This window comes from Mytilus galloprovincialis, chromosome 9 (assembly GCF_965363235.1).
Source record: "Mytilus galloprovincialis chromosome 9, xbMytGall1.hap1.1, whole genome shotgun sequence".
Lineage (NCBI taxonomy): Eukaryota > Metazoa > Mollusca > Bivalvia > Mytilida > Mytilidae > Mytilus > Mytilus galloprovincialis.
This window is the reverse complement of record NC_134846.1, coordinates 38824088-38847842: the sequence shown is the minus strand read 5'-3', so window position 1 is coordinate 38847842 and position 23755 is coordinate 38824088. Positions and strand designations below refer to the sequence as shown.

Genomic DNA, 23755 nt, shown 5'->3' with positions numbered 1-23755 from the left:
ATGTTCTGTTTTGTGCACAACACTTGCTATTACAAAAAGGATAGTACATTTTCAATAGAACGTACTGTGCTGTGCTATTACAAAAAGGATAGTACATTTTAATTGAACTTACTGTGCTGTGCACAACACTTGCTATTACAAAAAGGATAGTACATTTTCAATAGAACGTACTGTGCTGCGCTATTACAAAAAGTATAGTACATTTTCAATAGAACGTACTGTGCTGCGCTATTACAAAAAGTATAGTACATTTTCAATAGAACGTACTGTGCTGCGCTATTACAAAAAGTATAGTACATTTTCAATAGAACGCACTGTGCTGTGCACAACACTTGCTATTACAAAAAGGATAGTACATTTTCAATAGAACGTACTGTGCTGCGCTATTACAAAAAGTATAGTACATTTTCAATAGAACGTACTGTGCTGTGCACAACACTTGCTATTACAAAAAGGATAGTACATTTTCAATAGAACGTACTGTGCTGCGCTTTTACAAAAAGTATAGTACATTTTCAATAGAACGCACTGTGCTGTGCACAACACTTGCTATTACAAAAAGGATAGTACATTTTCAATAGAACGTACTGTGCTGCGCACATAACTATCTACAAAATACATTTTATGGAAAGTGTTATGAACTGCTCAAAACATTATAATACCAAATAAACATGGAATTTATCAAAAATTTCAAGCACAAGAAATTATGCAAAATCCATGATTAGAAATAATTCCAAGTTCAAATAATAGTCTGTTACAGGTATATAAAAATTAATGTATCACCACTTTGTAATTCATTAACCGGATTTTTGTGACAAAAATGTCGGTTATTGATTTGGGGATGTACAGCGGGCGGTCGGGTGGGCGGCAAACAAATGTTGTCTGTTTTACCGTTCAGGAGTTATGGTTCTTGAAAGATAAAAAATGGCGTTTCCATTCATGTTGTTGCATTTACTCATGAACCATTCAACCTAAGCTCTTTCAAATTTTAATATGTTGATACTGATGACAAAATGCAGGTCATATTTGATATTGACGATTTTCACTTTCACCGTTCATCAGTTATAGTTCTTGTGATATTGCCAGGACACAAATAAATGTTAATAAATCCGGTTTGCTGTCGTTGTGACAGCCTCTTGTTTTGTATTTGTGTTGAGTCCCACCAATAAATGTTAGTAAATGTAGTTTGCTTGAGGATATGTATATATATATATATATATATATATATATATATATATATATATAGTTTAAAAATAAAAAACACAAAAAATCACATCATAAATCAAACATTGTTTCTGTTAGCACTTTCACCGCATCTCCTACAGTTCATCAGACAGAATTGTTATATATCGTTAATAGTAACGACTTGTGACATTACTTAATAGTAAAGTCATGCGGTAGTTTGTATATTTTACAGACTTTAATTTACGGACTAAATTTCACTTCCTATCTAGAGTCGGCTTATACTTTTCTATAAAATAGTGTTCCTTGGCTTCACATGGAGTTTTATCTTAGGTCTACATCTTAAAAAAGGGATTTTAAATTGTCCCTTTCCACATTGGTCAAAGTGTTCGGAACATGGAGAATTTCTTATTGATGGGTCCTTTATCTGTTGTTTGTGAACTCTCACTCTATCAATTAGTCTATTGGTTTGACCTATGTAGTTTTGATTACAAGTAGGACAGGTAGCACAATAAATGATATTTTCTGATTTACAGTTCACGCTTTTATTTGGTTTTATTACTGTGCCTGATTTCAGAGTTTTGCTTTGTCAAACTTCTAGCATTTCACAAGTTCCGCATCTGGGATCCCAGCATTTTTGTATTTCTGCCACCTTCTGTGTACTGAATTTTGCTTGTGTAAAAAGTTTCTTCAGATTTGGTGCTTGTCGACGGCTCCCAATAAGCTGTGATTCATGGACTAGATCTTTCATTCCCTTAGCAGAATTAGAGATCTGGTGATTTCATGGATTATGAGTTATAACAAAAGGAATTGATTGTTGTGTATCTTTTTTGTCATCCATTGATACTGTTTTTCTAAGTTCAGTGATTGGAATGCTAAATGCATTTTTTATTCCGTTGCCAATTAAACTGACTGGATAGTTTTGTCTTTTATGATAATTTTTCAATTCCTGTAGTCTCTTATCACGTAATTCAAAATTTATTACTATTGTGCATATACGTCAGGCCAAGTTAAATTATTAATATTTCGTTTGGTATGTGACGGGTGACATGACCTAAAATCTAAATATTTTGTCTTCTTCCTGAATTGTCATTTAGATATTCATATTTGACTATGCAAAATGTGTTCAACCATACTGATATTCAATATGCTGTAAATTTCCATAGGGTATGAAGAATAGTGTCTGGTTATTTTGTAGATGATTGCCCAGCAGGTTACAGAAGGCAGTCTCCAGGCTGTGTTGTGTGTGAGAAGGGAACATACCAAAGTGAGCCCTCCCAAATGACTTGTGTCAGCTGTGGAATTGGTAACACAACAGAGAAAACTGGATCTACTAAACAGGAAGAGTGCATAGGTATGTTCAACTAAGTAATACCTCATTTTGATACAATAAGGTATAATGTTGATATCCTGACTGCATTTGTCTACATGGGTTCATGTATTGGTATCATGTTGTCTGAAGACACACTTGGTTTCCGGACAATAACTTAGTTCAGGTGAATAGATCTCTATGAAGTTTTATCAGAATGTTCCAATATCACAAAAGGAAGGTTGGGATTGATCTTGGGGGTTATGGTACAAACAGTTATTACGGACAACAATTACATTTGCCTGATGTGTGTAAGGAGGCACAAATCTATAAACAAAAAATTATGTTATTTACGATAGTAGAGGGGCATTATGTTTTCTGGTCTGTACGTCTGTTCGTCCATCTGTCAGTTCGTGCATCCATATGTCTGTTCATCCCACTTCAGGTTAAAGTTTTTGGTCAAGGTAGGTTTTGATGAAGTTGAAGTCCAGCAAGTCCAATCAACTTGAAACTTAGTACACATGTTCCTTATGATATCATCTTTCTAATTTTAATGCTAAATAAGAGTTTTGACCCCAATTTCATGGTCCACAGAACATAGAAAATGATAGTGCGAGTGGGACATCCGTGTACTGGGGACACATTCTTGTTAATTGTGATTTTGAATATTCTAATGTACAGTTTGGTTCTACCATAGTATTTTGCAATTTTGTGATTATATTTATAACCCCTCCACATTATTTATGTATGTGCCTGTCCTAAGTCAGGAGCCTATAATTCAGTGGTTGTCGTTTATCTTTGTGTTACATATATTTTTCGTTTCATTTTTTTATTTAAATAAGGCCGTTTGTTTTCTTGTTTGAATTGTTTTACATTGTCATATTGGGGCCTTTTATAGCTGACTATGCGGTATGGGCTTTGCTCATTATTGAAGGCCGTACGGTGACCTATAGTTGTTATTGTCTGTGTCATTTTGGTCTCTTGTGGACGGTTGTCTCATTGGCAATCATACCACATCTTCTTTATTATATATATAATATGTACACAATCGAGCTTGCAATGTTTTTGGAATCCTGGAAAATATACATTAAAAACAAACCTGAAAGGCCTTACAAGTATTTGAAAAGACAAGTTTTAGAAAATAATACAACATTTCATCATTATTTGTTACATTAAACTACAAGAACTATTACTTAATTGTCTTAAAGTTCTTTCATTTGATTTATCTGGAAAAGATAGGGAAAAAAATGCTGCAATTTATAAGAAACAAGTAATTATAGACAAAGGTCATTTTAAACTTCAGGTTTCATATGGCCCGAGACCACAATTATTTTGTTGTGCATTTCTTTTAGACAATAAATGAAAATTTAAAAAATCCCACCTATGCTTTCTCTAAAAAAAAATTACAGTGTGTTGTACTACCTTTTGGGACAAATCATATCAAATTTATAGAAAACTTTATCAGCTCTAACTCAAAATATGGACAATTTAATGTCAAGGGGGTCTTGAAATCTTTTGACAGCTTCCGAAGTGCTAATTTTCAACCTTTTTCAGCTGGACAAAACCTTATTTTAAAATTCATGACCCAAATTTTTGGACTGTCATTTCATCCCCCTACTTGCTATTTGAGGCATAAAACATGGAGAAATACATTTGGAAGGGATATTAAAAAAAAAACACTGTCCATACTAGGGACTATATACGTGGACAACAAAAATCAAGAGAAGACAATTGTGGTCTTGGACCATATACTAAAAACCAACTTATTTTTAAGCCAGCGATTTATTTCTGCGACTTTAGCAAGTGGAAAAATAATGCAAATACAAATCGTCCCATATATGTAAAACTTGGATCTTTCCATATCAAACTACATCAAGTAAATTAGAAAATCGTGAAGTTAAATAGATGCGAAGGGGACTAGTAGGGTAAAACGTGAAATAAAGTATCCACAAAAATAAATTGGTTTGCAGTTACTTTTTACCATTTGGTATTTTCCATCCTTGCCCTAGGATTTTATCATTATCTTTCATATAATTCCAATGTTTGTTGGTATTCATCCATTGTAAACAATAGTAGTTGACCAAAAAAGTAAAAAAAATCAGAAAATAAAATATCTGAGATAACCATGCAAGCAAATTACAAGTATAACAACATTGTTTGAAAAATTAAGTAAAAGTTTGAAACAGTAACATTTATCTTGCTACTTATAGTTTAATCTAAAACATAAACAGCAATTTTAAGAACTTCTCTTAATTTACTAACCCCCTTAAGATATTCAAATACCGGTCAATTAAACTAAAGCTGGCTAGAAGTTGACAAAATTTCTGTTGTAATAAGCTGGAAAAATAACGTTTATATATATGTTTTTTTAATTTAGCGAAATGTATGGATGGTGAGGAGTATGATTTTGCTACTCAAACCTGTACAAAATGTCTGAAAGGCTTCATTACAAACCGTCCTACAACAGAAAAATGTATGAAGTGTCCTAGTGGTCAGACAACTGCCTTTGGTGGTTCTAATATATGTTATCAAAATACAGGTAAGACTTGCTTAAGGATGTACATCTTGGAGGATACGAACATTTCTTGAATTTACCTTTTTTTTTATTAATCTGATTAATCAGATTTCTGTAAGAAAGTAGCTGACGAAGAAAAAATTATTTGGTAGTGCACTTGTTTTTTTGCTATGGTCAGTTAAAATACCAATTTTTACATGTTTTAGCTCACCGTTCCAATCATGAGCTTTTGCTATCACTTTGGGTGATCGTGGTCAGTCCGGTGTAAACTATTTCAAACATCTTCTTTGCAGCTATTGAACCAATTCCAACCAAATTTAATCTGTATCTAGAATAAAGTTTGTGTTTAATTTAATGTTTCGTCAAAAAAACATTGGCCACCATGGCTTAAAATAGAACATGGGGATAAAATGCAGTTTTTGGCTTATATCTCAAAAACCAAAGATTTTAGAGCAAATCTGACAGTGGTATATGTGTTTATTAGATGAAGTTCTATCAGCCCTGAAATTTTCTGATGAATCTAATTACCCGTTGTTTGGTTGTTGCCACTAATTTTAAGGAAATTTTGCAGCTTTGGGTTATTATCTTGAATATTATTTATGATAAAGATAAAATCCAAACAGCAAAAATGTTTAACAAAATAACGATCTACAAATAACTTAATATGACAAAAATTGTCAATTGACCCCTTAATGAGTTATTGCCTTTTAAAGGTAATTTTAAGAATTTTTTCAAAGTTTCCCTACTTTTTAGAATCTTCTCCTTTGAAACTGCTGAATTCATTTCAGCCAATTTGGGTTGAGTGAGTTTCAGAGTATCTAGTATAATTTTTTTTATTTTATTTTCTGTTTCTTCAAAAAACATGGCCATTATGGCTAAGGGCTATTCCAGAAAAAAATGTATGGGAGGGTTGGAAGGCAGTTTTTGTCAGCACCCACCACCCAGACAATTGTAATTGAGAATTATAGTGCATTATAGCGTGAAAAGTTGCTCTGATACCCATCACCCATGTATTATTTTACAAAGTGCCTTCCAACCCCCCCCATACATTTTTTTCTGGAATAGCCCTAAAATGAAACATATGGTAATATGCATTTTTTTTTGGCTTTGGAAGAATAGATGACAGATGCAAAGAACATTTAATTGAAATTTTTAAGCCACTCATAAATATATATTGAAAAGCAAAAAAATCATTGATGAAAGATTTAAGCAAAAATTAAAGGTGAGAGATTCTGGCTCTTTTGTATATGATTTAATGTTTTTCATAAATTTTTACCCTTTTAGTAGTTTTTGGGGTTTATATCTTCAAAAAATTCACAATTTCATAATTAAACTTTGTGTCATACTTTCATTTAAGATGAAGATGACCAATCTGCATAAATTTAAATAAACAACTATAGGTTGGTATTAATATTAGAAAATTTTATAAAACTTTGTTGCTTATTGTTTCGAATTGACCATGCTGTCAATTTTGTAAATTTGGGATTTTTTCTTATTTTAGAACAAAAAGCATATTATTTCAACTTCTTTGTAATAAATTTTTGAAAAAGTACATATTTAAGAATTTAAAAAAGAAAAAAATTGATATGCGATTCTTTGGTAAAATCATTTCTTTGTACATGTACCCTCCCTTGTTTTCTCAACATTTTTGATGATGACACTTACCAAATTGCTTATAAAATTTGTAAATTGTATTCCTGAAAAACTACTTGCTGTGCAGACCATCTAAAATTCAAACTGACCTATTTTCGGTGCATTCATCCTTCATCATCCATTCTGTGTGTGTGTTCCATACATTCAACGTGCCTGCCCTCATCTTTTATCATTCTTTGTGCCCTCAATGTTTATTCATGTTTTGGAAATCATTCCTGATTTTAACAAGACTGAAACCTCAAAAGAATACATCCTTAACAAAGGAATGGACTGAATAACTGGTCAGGGTTGTAAAGTGTAAAAATATTTTCAAATGAATATACTATCTATATCTGTTCCGGACCATATGAGTATTGGGACCATAGGCGTATGATCATGACCGTATCGGTATATACTCATATGGTCTGACCATACGCGTATGGTTGGTTTTATTAATAAGTTTACAGTTAATACTTAACTCTTTAAAAGTTGTGGCTTTTCTAGTTGTCACGTCATTAAAAAGATGATACCAAAGGTCATTTTATTATATTATGAATATAAAAAGATTAACTAAATAAAAATAAGCAGTATCACGTATTTGATTTTATACATTTTATACCTAATTGTCGATTTGTTATTAAGCTTTTAAAAATGGCAACATGTCGACCTTGGAAGATATTTTCCAAAATTTCTTAAAAGAACCGTAATGGAATTATCAAGACCTCTCGTCATCACTGCAAGAAGCTGATAAGAAGGTTAACTTTTCACTCGGGAGCAAAAAGTGTAACTACAAAGGATTGTGCACAACCAAGACAAGCTAATACAGAAAAGTTATGGTATGGCGACTAGTACCGTGTGGAAATAAATTTCACCCTATGCATAAATACAAGAATACAAGTAGCAATGAAAACTAACCATGGCATCAATATTTAATGGTTATGTAGCCTTTGAATTATAAAGTTTATTGTATCATTGAAACGGTACTAATGCATATTTGAAAAAATATCCATATGGTCCAAATACTCATTAGGTCCGGTCTGATAATAATCAAAAGAGTATATACTCATATGACCATACATGTATGGTCCAAATACTCATATGGTCTGGAACATATCCACATTATTATTCCTGGGATACATATTTTTGTGGATTTTGTGAATAAAAATGTTAGGCAAAGTACATCATATTGGTTTGTATTCAACTTTGGCAAAACTCACAAAATTGTATCTCCCAAAACTTACTAAATCTTCAGTATATCAATTTACCATGATCTGTAAGTAGATTTGAAAAATTCTAATAATTAGAATGAATTTAAAAAAAAAATCATCACACAACAATTTGAAATGGTGAGCTATATTACTGCTAGCATCAAAATAGTATTGACATTTATAAATCTATATCTTGAGTTTTGTTTCAGTTACTACTTCTGCTCCACCGCTGCCTTCCACTATTGAGATGGAATTTGTATTCCGTGCAACATTTGATTGTTTTGATCAAGATGCACTGACTAACTTCAGGGAACTTGTCAGGACAACAATTATAAAACGACTTGAAACACTTAAAACGACTTATCCACTGCTGTGTACTTCTGGCTGTACAAATGTCAAACTCTTGGTCATCAGTATAACAACTTGTACTAAGTATACAACCTCTGGTAGAAGAAGAAGAGCTGTAGATGATAATCAGTTATCTTTTAGTGTTCAAGTACCAGATGTTCCGTGAGTTTCTATTTACATTTTGATTAGATTTTTTTTTTTTTCAAATTGAAGATTCAGTTTCATCTATTGTTTACCAGTTCTTTATTGTTTTTCGAAATATTTAAGTTCATAGTTCACCTATACCCAAGAAAATTGGTATCCAACATATAATAATGAATCAACAGTAAAGAATTTTCATTACTCTTTGAAATTAACACATTCATGCATTATGATTGGCTGCACCTAATAAATTGATAATTGACAATATATTCTTACAATTCAGAACTGTCCAATGTGTATGGCACTGTTTACCTAATAGCAGATTGCCAAGCTGGTCAAGAACCATGCAGTATTTGTCTTGTTATTTTAAGATTTTTGAAAAAAAACCCAGTATAACTAAAGTTAAAATTGTTATCAGTGATGTATTTTTATATTTCAGTGCAACTGTGACAAGTAATGGAACAAATAATGTTAGACCTACTGTGAGTGTACTTCAAGAAGATCTGACCATTAACCAGGATCAGTACACCCCTTTAACTGATGATGGTGTAAGTTATTTATTTATTACGGTATACTACCTGTCTGTACCTTGTACTTGCTGATTCTTTGAGTGTAAATCAGTTATTTCATTACAATCTATTTACTCACAGAAAGACAAATTGAGCCAAATGTTTGTTCCATTGTCCTAGTATTTATACCACACAAAAACTAAACAATAGGTAGACATGATTTTTATTCTTGGTTGACACTAATAGGTTCGATTTTTATGGAATTTGGTGAATTTGAAAGCTAGGTGTGCATGGTATATATTGGTTAAAAATCATTAAATCTGAATATTAAACAAAGATCTTCCACTGTGCTCTATCATGTCTATTACTATTTTGTTTTTCACTTATGAAAGATCTGAAAGCATCCATTAAAGGGTCATGTTAATTTGTTGGGTTTTTTTTACAACTAACTATCAAAAATATTGTCCATATGTTTTTCCTTTATATTAATCAAACTTTGCATTAGGAACACGCACAAATTAGAGATGTCAACTTTTGATATTTGTATCAGGTTTGAATTGGTTTTTAGCTCACCTAAGTGAGCTTTTCTCATCACTTTGCGTCCGTTGTCGTTGTTAACTTTTACAAAAATCTTCCTCTCTGAAACTACTGGGCCAAATTTAACCAAACTTGGCTACAATCATCATTTGGGTATCTAGTTTTAAAAATGTGTGGCGTGACCCGGCCAACCAACCAAGATGGCCACCATGGCTAAAAATAGAACATAGGGGTAAAATGTAGATTTTTGGCTTATAACTCTGAAACCAAAGCATTTAGAGCAAATCTGACTTGGGTAAAATTGTTTATCAGGTCAAGATCTATCTGCCCTGAAATTTTTTGAATTAATCCGACAACCAGTTGTTGGGTTGCTGCCCCTGAATTGGTAATTTTTAAGGAAATTTTGCTGATTTTATATGCCCGTCAAAATTTTGACGGGACGTATTATGGTATACAAATGTCCGTGTCCGTCCGTCTGTCTGTCTGTCCGTCCGTCCGGCGTAAACATGTCGCACCGTAACTTGAGAACGACTTATCCAAATTTCATGAAACTAAATATAGTTGTTTCTTATTATGGTCAAATGATCTGTATACTTTTTGGTGAAAATAAGATTAAAACTTTTTGAGTTACAGCACTTTATGACTAAAACGGGTGTGTTTTTTCACATGTCGCACTGTATCTCAAAAACGATTCTTGATTATGACTTAAAACTTTAAACACTTCTTAGTTATATTAATCTCAATATCTGTATACTTTTTGGTGATGATTCATAATTTCATTTTTGAGTTATTGAGTATTTTGTAAAAAAGGGGGAGGGTTTTTTTACATGTCGCGCCATATCTCAAAAACTATTTATGATTATTGCTTAAAACTTTACACATGTCTTTGTTATATTAATCTCAATATCTGTATACTTTTTGGTGATGATTCAAAATTTCATTTTTGAGTTATTAGTATTTTTTAAAAAAGGGGGAGGGTTTTTTTTACATGTTGTGCCATATCTCAAAAACGATTTATGATTATTGCTTAAAACTTTACACACTTCTTTGTTCTATTAATCTAAAGATCTGTATACTTTTTGGTGATTATTCAAAATTTTATTTTTGAGTTATTGAGTATTTTGTAAAACAGGGGAGGGTTTTTTACATGTCGCGCCGTATCTCAAAAATAAGTTATGATTATTGCTTTAAACTTTACACAATTCTTTGATATATTAATCTAAAGATCTGTATACTTTTTGATTCAAAATTTTATTTTGGTAATATTTAGTTTTTGTAAAAAAAAAAGGGTGGGGGGTTTCACATGGCCGTGTCTCTAAAACAATATATGGTTATTGCTTAAAACTTTCTCATAAACTATTTATGATTATTGCATAAGACTTCCACATAAGACGTCGGGCGTATCATGCGCTCATGGCGCAGCTGTTTATTGGTTATTATCTTGAATATTATTATAGATAGAGATAAACTGTTAACAGCAATAATGTTCAGCAAAGAAAGATCCACAAATAAGTCAACATGACCAAAAAGGTCAGTTGACCACTTAAGGAGTTATTGCCCTTTATAGTCAATTTTTAATAATTTTGTAAATTTGAACAAAATATTTTCCTCTGTTAATAATGGGCCAAGTTCATTATAAATTGGGATAATTGTAAGAAGCAAGAATGTTCAGTAAAGTAAGATCTACAAACACATCACCATCATCAAAACACAATTTTGTCATGAATTCATCTGTGTCTTTTGTTTAATATGCATATAGACCAAGGTGAGCGACACAGGCTCTTAAGAGCCTCTAGTTTCACATGTTGCGCTGTATCTCAGAAAATATTAATGATTATTGCTTAAAACTTACAAGACTACAGGCGTTTCATCTGCTCATGGCACAGCTGTTTATTCATACTAGGAGTTGTAGCATAAACTTATTTGGGAATAACTTTTAAAGGGGCACTAGCTACAAGATATATAAAAAATCAAAAGTATTATTTTTTTTTGTTCAATCATTAATGAAAGTTAAATAAACAGGCTATTATTTGAACTTGGAATTATTATTATGCCCCACCTACGATAGTAGAGGGGCATTATGTTTTCTGGTCTGTGCCTCCGTTCGTTCGTCCGACTTCAGGTTAAAGTTTTTGGTCAAGGTAGTTTTTGATGAAGTTTGAGTCCAATCCACTTGAAACTTAGTACACATGTTCCCCATGATATGATCTTTCTAATTTAAATGCCAAATTATAGTTTTGACCCCAATTTCATGGTCAACTAACTCTGGTCATGTGATTACTGAGCTTTCTGTATTCAATGAGAAATACAAAAGCATGCACACATGACCAGAGTTATTTAAATGAGTAAAGTCACATGGTACAATGAAACAGGTTAAGAGCACATGTCTAATGTTTTTGTTTTGAATGGAAGGCTGTTACACTACTCATACGTACTCCATTGAGTATTTTATATTAAAATAAATTGAAGTAACATAGAGACCTAATGAGTAACTTTCTTGATTATAGGTTTAAAATTATGATATTCATAGTCAGAGTTTGTATACATCATACATTAACATACATGAAGAAAAAAAATATTTATCATTAAAAATGAATTTTTAAGAATTATTTTTTTAAGATTTATAGAAGTCAAATGGACTTTACTTATAATAAGAGAGAATTTAACATTACAAAAAAACTTAACTTTTTTTTCAAGTAGTCACTGAACCATGAAAATGAAGTCAAGGACAATGGACATGTGACTGATGGAAACTTCGTAACATGAGGCATCCATATACAAAATATGAAGCATCCAGGTCTTCCACCTTCTAAAATATAAAGCTTTTAAGAAGTTAGCTAAAGCTGCCGCCACTGCCAGATCACTTTCCCTATTTCTAGTTTTCTGCGCAGGCTCAACTAAAATTATGGCATATATAGGAAGCCTTTTGTTTAAATTATACATTTTTGTTGACTTTTAATTCTCTCTGATCAGCTTTTTTTTTTTTACAGTAGACAATATTTGAACCAAAAATACATTAATCACAGGTATTTCAAGAATCTATTTCTGTTTCAGATACCAATCTTAACACCACTGAGCGCAAGAGTGAATCGTACAATTAAAATTTGTCCAACTGGTCAAACCCAGATTAATTCCAACTGTGGTAAGGTTTTTTCTACATGCATTTTAATGATGTACACCTGCGGAGCCAAAAAAATTTAAATATAAAATAGATTTTTTTTTTCTTTTTCTTAATCTGATTTTAGGGTTTATATGACTGTAAAAATGTAATTGATGAAGTAAAAATCTTATGGTGGTGCACTTCTTATTTTGCTATTTGTTCTTAATTGTGAAGTTTATCAACTAATTTGATTCAATTTATGAAAATATAGGAGAGCCATTTCTATGATACAAGTAATGAATATACAAAATAACATAAAATTTGACAACTCTGTCAGTTTTGAACTAGTTTTTTTTCAAACTTGCTATTCTATACAGTTATTGTACTAATCTGAAGAAAATAATTATTTTAACAGGCTTCTACAATTGAGTTAAATAAAGTGAATTTTCTAGAGTTCAAACAGAATTATTATCAAATACAAGTTTTAATTGTTTTTTATTCATTTTAATTTTATGCAATTTTAAAACCTGTTACTTCACTTTTGATTTCAAAAATTTTCATAATTAGGGCCCCACCTAGTGGCAAGTTGTCCTATTATATAGTGACCAGTCTGTAACAAATTGTGTCAGCTCTATATCTTGAGAACTGTTTTGATTTCAAAGTTTATACTTGAAATGTATATTAACCAACACCAGAGGATGTATCATAATATATATATACAATTTCCAAGGGCAAAGGTGAATATCAAAAAATTTGGTTTCAGTTGACAACCCCATGTCCTATGGTAAAAATACAAATTTTTTATGACATTTTATTTACAATGGGGGCTGTCTAGTTATTCTTGTCTTTCAGTTTTGGGACTTCCATTGTTTGATTACTAATGGTAAACATATATTCCTCCATTACAGGGTTCACTATTGTTCACTGTCCAAGAATATAGTTAAGGTAGCACAATACAAAGATTTTTCATCCCAATCAGACATCTTTAAACTGATGTAATTCCACTCATCTTTCTTTAAATTTTTTAAATGAGGTACCAAAAGAAAGAAGAAGGATTAATCTTTCAAATTGTGATAATTTCATTATGACATAATTATTACATCATTAATTGTTATGTAATTAGTTGCCATATTGTGATGTCTATACTTGAATGAATTTAGCTTCTTTGTTATTCATAGCATCCCAAAATATTTTATAGATTTTTGCACACCACAGTTTGACCTCCAAAACTGTGTCTCAGATTTTTTTGCTATTGTATTTCATTCTCTCATAAACCTTCAATGAAACCATCAATTCATAAGAGACCACTAAATTCAATTGGGTATAAAATTTGTTCTATTGATGTTTTTGGAAATCTGAGACACAGTTTTGGAGGTCAAGCTGTGTTGTACAAGAATCTATAAAATATTTTGACAAAGAAGCTAAATTCATTCAAGTGTGGACATCACAATATAGCAACTAATTACATAATAATTAATTATGTAATAATTATGTCATAATGAAATTATCACAATTTGAAAGATTAATCTTTCTTCTTTCTTTTGGTACCTCATTTATAAAATTTAAAGAAGGATGAAATGAATTACATCAGTTTAAAGATGTCTGATTGGGAGAGACAAAATCTTTGTATTGTGCTACCTTAAATGGATGCTAGTAATAAAAGTGAAAAATACATTCCACACTTAATAATGCCTTTGCATGGTGATAATACAAAATCATCCAACAACATAAATTTAAAATGTTACAAACTTTTGTTTTTAGAGCCTTGTCCAAAAGGAACAAAATCAAGTTCTTCTCAGTGTATTGACTGTGAAGTGAATACATACCAAGATGAAACAGGTCAAACAACGTGTAAAGATTGTTCTGGTTCTGTAATGAAGTATACCCTGGCTACAGGATCAATTAGTTCAAGTCAGTGTATTTGTAAGTACAACATGTTATACGTAATCATTAAAAAAGACAAATATATGTTGTTCCATGGATCTCTTTAAGTCCTCAATAACTTATAAATGGATTATAAAATCATCTGAACTGTTAAACTTGATATTTATGATATTTCTGTACTGCTTTTAGATGTTTTCATTGTGGTTATTCAAGAATTGTTCATCAATTTTTATGCAGTTAATCTGCATTATGCGAGCACCCTAGATTTGTGGTCTACCCAATAAATGCTGAAATACTTGCCATTGTTATTATCTAGCTGGCTACTATGTTATATAACTAATTGAACACTTTTTTAATACTTTTAATTCTGGATTACAAAAAATATGACTAGAAAAACCTTAAATGATCGTCGATTCACCCAAAACTTTTGAAGTTGCACATAGGAAGTAGTACTCATTAGGAATTCTTATGTAGTTTATTATCGCCTGTGCTTTTGGCTAAGATGTCAAAAATCAATTGTACGAAATATTTAATCGCTGAAAATCTTTTAAGACAAGTAGTTCAGATTTCCCAAATGGCAAAAGTCGTAGGAATATTGTTTGTCGTCAATATATAGTACAACTACGTCAGTAGTCTATTATATAATAAGTTCAACTGTTCATGCTGTTGGCGGCAATTTCAAATTAGAAGACGAAATTCGTATCTTTTCAATTTGGAGGCAGGGGTTCAAATTAGCGGTGGTCCGAGGTCCGCGACCTTCCACTTTCGACTTGGTTACTAGCCACGCTCAACGGGTCTTCCACTCTGAGACAACTATATCACAGTTATAGTAGTCTCAGTTCCACTTGAAAGAAAATAAAAAATAGCTTTGCAAACCTTTTCGCCAAAGTCTCCAAATAAACGATCTCAAAACTTATTTTAATCATTATTATTCATGACAGCGATGTCAATTTTGTTCAATCGCTAGCTATATACAGAAAATCGCGGACAAAAAATGTGTTAATACGAGTAAAATCGTATCTGACTGACAAAAACAACATTGAACACAATGACAATGGCTGCCGTGAAAAAGAATTACAATTTCGGATCCGATTCCGGAAGCGGATAAGGGTAATTTTGGGGTTTTGGCGAATCCAGGCGTTGACAAAATACATCTATGCATGGTAAATGAATATAAACACTAGAATTGAAAACCAAAAGATATATGTAAAAGAAAGAAAAAGCAGAAAATATTTTAAACAGAAACTCAAAATTACTTTTGACAAGTTTGAATGTCAAAATCCAATACAATGTGACAGCTGGGAACAGTATATCTAACAATATATATGTTCCTTGTCACAGTATAAATTTTCTTTATCAGTGATAAATGTTGATAATGCATGTAAGATGCTTTTAAAGTGTAAACATATTACTGCAATTTTGAAGGGGTATTTTTTTTTCTCAATTTTGAAGGGTCAGTTAAAGTAGCTGGAAGATTCTTACTTTATTTTCACAAATAACTACCTGAGTGAGGCAAATTATATGATATATAGGTGGCGTCCTTTAGGCCACTCTACCCCCTCCTGTTTGATAACTTTGAAACGGATGAGATCTCAACCTCTCAACCATATACATTCATGTATGGGACTATATATATAACTAATCAAATGAAATATAAGGGGAGTCCATGGGGTGACCCACCACCTCCTGTTTGGGAACTTAAGAAACGGTGGCCTGAGATCCCCACCCCTAAACAATATATATTCATGTATGGGACAATATAACAAATCAAATAAAATATAGGGGAAGTCCCTGGGGTCACCCTACCCCTTCCTGTTTGAGAACTTGAAAACCCTCGAGATCCCCACCCCTACACCATATACATTCATGTATGGGACAATATAACAAATCATTTACATTTACTATGGGCAGGTCAGTCAGACCTCACCTTTGATCCTTGTAGTAGTGCACATTTGTCTGATTTGTGTCGCATAACTATTGTACTATAGAACACATACTCAGTTTTCTTTACAGGGAAACCAGTCTATTCATACTATTACATGTTCGTATTAAGTCAACACGTACTACAAACAGTCAACTTAAACCAACATTAACTACCAACTAGAACAACTACAATCATTGTGAACTTGTACCACTGCAGACTCTACATAAAAAATATACATTTATATATTCATTGCTATTGAAACCTTGATAATATATAAATTATTTGCCTTAATAATTAATTCATTAGATAAACATAAACGTACAATATATGAATGTTTAATTCCACATCAGAGGCGGATTTAGAGGGTTTTTTAGTGCCCCCCCCCCCCCCCCCCTTTCCATTTTTGAGAAAAAAAATTGGTTGATTATATAGGGAATCACTGAAGCATGACTGGAGCAGGTCCCCTGTTAGGCAGGCAGTGGGCCCCCACTTATGTAAATTTCTGGATCCGCCACTGCACATAATTACGTTTGCCTGGTTTTTGGTTAACTGCCTTCAGAGCTTACAGCGCTTTGATTATCAATAAAGTTTATTGCTTATAAAGATAAATCAGAAAATGTGGTTTTATTGCCAATGTGACCAAGCAAAATAATAGCCATTTGAAATTCTGTAAATCGTTTGAAAAGAACTAATAAATGGTCCAAAATGTTTGCACTTCTATTCAAAAAATATCTGGAAAAATTTTTCATGATGTTATTGTAAGTCCTTTTATTTACTTGTGAAAACAGATATTTCTAACAATTTTTTTTTTTACAGCGATATGTGACAAGACTCCTACGTATTGTAATTTTGGTACTTGTCATGCAGATCAATATTCTCAATACTGTACATGCAGAGATAACTATGAAGGGTCCAGATGTAGTTCCAAAGGTACACTTAATTTCATTAAGCTTTAACAATGACATGTCATTTCTTTTATAAAACATATGTTGTATCTGTCTTTTGAAAGAATGTATATGGTTATTTTATGAGGTGCAGAAAAACAAAAAAGAACTATAAAAGAAAGAAAAGCATTGCTTCTTGTGTTTGAACTAGCGGAGGATCACTGCAGGCCTCAGAACACAATAATCCTCCCATTGGTTGCAATGCATTTTTTGGTAAAAGTAAAATTGAACGAAATTTTTTTTTAAATTAGCACCGTTTCAAACATGAAATAAAGTTAACTGCTTATAGACCATTATTATTTGAATAAAATATGCTTGTCCCAGGACAATCCATCAGTGTTTTTTTCTTTTGAGAGCCATATTAATATGCCAATGGTAGGATTTGAATCTTAAATAAATTACCAAGGCTAATTTCTACCCAGTACTTTCATTTTGGCAAAATCACTACTTTCAACTTCAACAATAAATTTTTCCACATGTTTTACTTATTTCAATATATATGCAACTTATAGGACCACTTAAATGGTAAACATGTGAAAGAAAACAGTTGTCAGAATACTTAAGAAGAAATACCCCGTATAATAATTGGGAACTATATTCCTAGACCCTGAACAAAGGGAATTAATTGTATTCTGAGGCATGCCGTGAATAATTTGTTGAATTTTCATTTAACGTTTCCCCAACCCACTCAAGCAATTTCTGACTTGTTACTTCTACAAGATATTCTAATAATTTGGATACTGAAAGAAGGATAATATTTAACATATAAATAAGAACAGTCTTGAATCAAGAACAAATTGTTACAACAGTGGGTAGAGGCTTATAAGGTAAGGGTATAGGGTTATATGTTTATTAGAAAATTCTGCTGTCTTCTATTATTTATATATTTCTTTAATGGGGAAGTATTGGTTAAGTCATAAAATAAAGGTAATTGCAAATTTTTATTTTTTTTGTAGCTGAGAAGACATCATCAAATACAGCAATAATAGGAGGAGCTGTAGGAGGGGGAGTTGGTCTTCTTGTCATCATACTGATTGTTGTCATTGTCTGCAGTAGATTTTATGGTGTAAAGTAAGTATTGTCCAGAGTACTGTCATTCTGGTTCTTCCAGGTGCAATTTAATTTTATACCATCTAATATGATTACATCATAAAGTTGGGCATATTTGGGATCAACTAATGGAATAAGCAATAAGTAATTTTTTTAAAGTACAGCTATTTATAAGATCCAGGTAGGGGTTAATTTATGTATGTTTTATAATTTCTTTATTCTTCTGTGCTAATGACAGCTAATATTAAAATAAACATTCAAATTCAAGCTTTATTTTTAATGTTGTAAAACATTTTGAAACAATGCAGCTTTTTTTTCAAAAATTAATTATGAAACAATGAAAGTGCATGGTTTTTTAATTGCAGTAATTTTCTGATAATCAGAATTGCATACAAAATATTTTTCAACACATTATTTAACATTATTTGAATTTCAAAACATATTTTTTATTAATAAATTCTATAATTTTTTGGAGATTCTTTTTTATAATGAGGATTATTTTTGATGTAGTATTGTATCATCTTAATTTTTGTTACAGTTACATTACTTTCAATTATAAAAAGATGATGTGGTATGTTTACCAATAAGATAAATCTCTTCAAGAGACCAAATGACATGGAAATTTACAACTATAGGTCACTGTACAGCCTTCTACAACCCATACTACATAGTCAGTGAAGGCACCAAAATGACAAATGTAAAACAATTCAAAAGAGAAAAAGATTATCCTCATTTATGTACAAAATGAACCAAAAACAAAAAAAGATATACAGTAACAAACAACCTTTGATTAATAGGCTCCTGACTTTGGACAGGCACATACAGAATGTGGCAGGGTTGAAGTAGTTTGAAGGCAAACTAACCCTCAGCCTAACCTGCAAGAGTGGTGTAACAGTTCAACATATTAAGAAGAAACTATAAAAATTAGATTATTAGGCCATTACTCCTCTGAATTATACAAAGTTTTAAGCTAATTTTAGCTATGGGACTCAGAAAAATTCATGATAATCACTATTTTTCAGCTATTAATGCTGATATATATATTGTATTTGTTGCTTACATCTATATTTACTGTCTCAAGGACTCAACATAAAATTGTGTCTTACATGTATTAGTTTATGCATCTCATAAACTTAGTCGAGATAAATATTCTGTTATCATGTAAATAATATATACTCATATGAATTCCATAAATATTAATAAATCAAGCAAAACAGTAAAGCATTAAAATATCTACATGCAGCAACTAAGCAGAGTATAATAAGCAAAATAAGCAAATTATAAAGCTACATAATACATCTCTTTGCTTACCTCAAGTGCTAATTTGAAGGTCACAAGACTATGAACATCATATGTGTGTGGCTGCATCAAATATTACCCTGAAGATAAATATGAATTTATAACTATTGTGTTCCATGTCTACAATATGACTTCATTATATGAACACAAATTAAAAAAAAGAAAATCTTTTCCCTTAAATACTAAAACTTAATAAAGGTTTAAGATGAATATTTAACTATTTTAAATTGCTTCTTATTTATACACAAGAAAACTCTTTCTTCCTATTTAAAATCATTTCACTCAATTATATATCATCTATTATTTAGGATTATTTAATATTTTAATCATTTATCAATCTTTTTAAAAATGATTTTAATGTAAGAAAAGTATATAAAACTGACCTGTAAAGTAGTTATTCCTATTCCCAAAGCTTCAGCAATAAATACAGCAAGATATATATCAAGCCAATTTACAAACTCCAGAATTATGAAATATAAATGCTCAGTAAGACAGTTGAAATGAGAGGGTCCACAACAATAGAAATTTCCCTCCAAAAAGAACATGTGACCAAAATCACTATCCATAAAGAAATATAGCCCTAATTAAAATTCTAAATATAGAAATCAAGGTAACAGACAAACAGGTACACTGGTCAGTTCAACAGTATTAAGACTGAACAAATTAAATACTGTTCAATTTGTAACTAATAATAAATTCAATCAATATACACAAATTTAAAATTACAAAAATATGCTTAATTCCTTTCTACCACATTAATATCCGCAATATATTGGACTAGTTCTAAAACGGTGGACGATCGACTTTTTAAAAAAGAGTTATGCTCCTTAATAAATTAAATTCATGGATATTTGCTTGAGGCAATCATAATGCCCCTCAGAAATATTAAATTTATGAAAATGGCCTTGTTAGTATTAGTTTTGGTACAATTATTGTCAGGTTTTTATAAAACTTATCTTATAGGCTATTTATTATCAGCAATATCGCAGACAAGTTCTAAAATTGGAGATGATGAACTTTTAAAAAAAAAGTTATGTCCCTTGGAAATATAAAATTTATGGAAAATGTCTCTCGGGTTCAATTCTTGTCAGATTTTTATAAAACTTACACTATAGGTTAATATCAGCAATACAAATGTATCTCTGACAAGTTCTAAAATTGGGGGATGATCAACTTTTTTTAAAAGAGTTATGTCCCTTCGAAATATTAAAAAATTATGAAATGCCTTAATGGCATGAATAGCCTTTTCACTGGTACAATTCTTGACAGATTTTTATGAAATTTATACTTTAGTTTAATATCTTCTGACAAGTTATAAAATGGTGGATGATCAACTTTATTTTAAAAGAGTTATGTCCCTTGGAAATAGAAAATGGCCATGAAAGTGCTCTCACAGGTACTATTCAGGCCTGATTTTTATAAAACTTTTACTATAGGTTATTATCATTAATATCTCGGACAAGTTATCATGTCCAATCAACCTGAAACTTGGTACACATGTTCCTGATGATATGATATTTCTAATTTAATGCCAAATAAGAGTTTTTACCCCATTTACAAGGTCCATTTAACATAGAAAATGATTGTGTGGACAGGGCATCAGTGTACTATGGACACATTCTTGTTTTTATGCCCCATTTATTGGCATTGGGTTTTCTGGTCTGTGTGTCCGTCCGTTCATTCGTTCATTTGTCCGGCTTCCGGTTAAAGTTTTTGGTCAAAGTAGTTTTTGATAAAGTTGAAATCCAATCAACTTGAAACTTAGTACACATGTTCCTTATGATATGATCTTTCTAATTTTATTTTGTAGAAGCGGAGCTGATGATCTTGAAAGGAAAAAGTTTAATCGTACATATGATATGGAAAGTGATGCTCCGTATAGAAATCCCATGTATGATAATAGTGCTTATCCACGACGAATGCTTGCAGCCTATCCCTATAATTGGGGATCAGATCCATATGATCATGATCCGTATGCACCATATATGGCACAGAAACAAATCAGAGCCTTTGAAAGCGACGAGGATTACTATCAACCAAGAGGAACGCCAAAAGAATCACCAAGACGGCAAACTCATGAATGGCATGCAGCAGCACAGACATAAACTTAAAACTTTAGGTTTTATACGAAATTGTAACAAAATTTTAGTCAGCTATGTTGACTTGAAAAAAATAATGAAACTCACAATATTGGAAATATACCAGTTGAATGTATTTATGTCATGCAGTGTGTATCCAAGTTTTATATAATTATTAGGAAAATGTAAAGATATTTGTATTTTGTTTTGAGCTTATAATCAAATCTTGTAAGTTGTTTTATCATCTCATGTTGAAAAAGTGAAGAGTTCTACAGGTTTAGTTGTTTTGCAGCTAGAAAATGTTAAACCATTAAGTGAACATTTGAAATGGAACATTATTAAGTCAGATGACAGAAGAAATTATCAATATTAAAAAAATGTATTGAATCAAGTAAAATTATAAAACAAAAAAGTCTTCAGTATTCAGCAACTTTTATAAGAAAAAGTAACTTTTCACAATGCTCTAGTAGATAGACTTCACTATTAAGTAGTTAAAATATGAAAATAGCACATCCACATCATTTGAACTTTGGTGGATAGTTGTCTTGTTGGCAATCATACAACATATTGTTATTGTTTTTTATGGAAATAAAAATCAAGGTTACAAAATAATGCAATTTAAAAAATGATGAAAATGTATTTGTGATTTTTGGGGAATTTTTGTTTGTTTGTTTTTTACTCGAAACAAACTGATTAAGGTAAAAAAAAAAAACACTCTTTGATTTAACTTGATTTTTTCAACAATAGTTGTTTGAACCTTTTCTGATCTGCAAGGTTTTTATTCTTTTGCTTGATGACACCAAATTAAACTAATTTGAAGAATGCTTGATTCACTGTTACTGGTAATTTTACAATATGTAAGGAAGGTCATGTATTTCATGAAAACACTTTACAGATAATATTTGTTTCTATCTTATATAGTGATTCAGATGTTAACGCTGTTAAATACTTTCCTGGAAAGAATGAGATTTGATGTGAAATATGTCGAATATAGGGTGTAGTTATTTCACCAAAAGATGTACTATAATCATATATATACTAACACTTATTTAGTCCCATTAACGTCTTTTATGCAATAAATATACAATTTAATGTGTTCTTTATATAGATCAATATATTAATATAATATATTATAAAAATTTGATTTTTGTAATAAAATTCCATATTAAATCATCAGTTATGTTTGATTTGTGTTTAAGTGTCCACTCTTCACTGATATTGTTCTGTTCTACTTTCTCTTATAAGATTTTTCATATTGGTGCTCACCTTTAAAAGTTTGAAGGCAGTTATTTCATTTCTTGATATAAATAAAGGCAACATTAGTTCTAGAGTCATAAATGGATTGAGAGAAAACAAATCTGGGTTACAAACTAAAACCAAGGGAAACACATCAACTATAAGATGATGAAACAACAGAACACTGAAGTGCAACAAAAAACATATATAAAAGATATTACAACAGAAAATAAAAGGGAGTGTTATTCCACCAACATCATGATTGGAGAGACATGATATTTCTGTTGTATAGTTAGAAATGAAGCTTTAATAGAATAGTGTTGCTATTTGTTCAACTGTGTATTTTAAAGTTTTCTCTCCAGGAAACACGAGTATGATTTGCTCGGTCTAATAAGATTCATAGTAGAGTCCTATTTCAAGGCAATTTACTCATAAAATGTGTTTTTGAGACTCAATAGTGACACAAGGTCAAAGGTGTGTTTGCAGCTTTCCATAAGGGATGTTATAACACCATTGATTTTCCTCTTTTAGTCTATGTTAAATTTGCACTTTTCCTGTTTTGTACTTTAGACAAATTTCACATAACATTTAAAAGAAAATAATCATCACTGGAAGTTAATCTATCAAATGTCCACCCCTTTTTTCCTGTGTGCAAGCTATGTTGCCTCAGATTTCCTAAATATTCCATACAAATATCAAATACAAAAATAATAGTGCTTAGAAACACCCAAGATATATCTTTATGCCGTAGAAATAATTTAGTGCTATGAAACGAGTATTATTTTCCTACACCTGTCAAATTCAAGAGAATATTTTTTGGACCCTTTTTCATATGCAATAGGCTGTGATGTATTACACC

General features: G+C 31.2%; 1 protein-coding gene across 1 annotated transcript in view; it reads left to right on the top strand.

The window, feature by feature from the left end:
• Window positions 1–22836, top strand: part of LOC143046550 (uncharacterized) — a 237860-nt gene extending 215024 nt beyond the window's left edge. The window contains exons 67-75 of the mRNA XM_076219708.1: window positions 2381–2536; window positions 4869–5030; window positions 8056–8356; window positions 8775–8883; window positions 12436–12523; window positions 14243–14404; window positions 17106–17219; window positions 18190–18304; window positions 21393–22836. Of these exons, the coding sequence (XP_076075823.1) occupies window positions 2381–2536; window positions 4869–5030; window positions 8056–8356; window positions 8775–8883; window positions 12436–12523; window positions 14243–14404; window positions 17106–17219; window positions 18190–18304; window positions 21393–21687 (1502 nt within the window). The 3' untranslated portion in view covers window positions 21688–22836. The remainder of the gene's footprint in view (window positions 1–2380; window positions 2537–4868; window positions 5031–8055; window positions 8357–8774; window positions 8884–12435; window positions 12524–14242; window positions 14405–17105; window positions 17220–18189; window positions 18305–21392) is intronic.
• The last annotated feature ends 919 nt before the right edge of the window (window positions 22837–23755 follow it).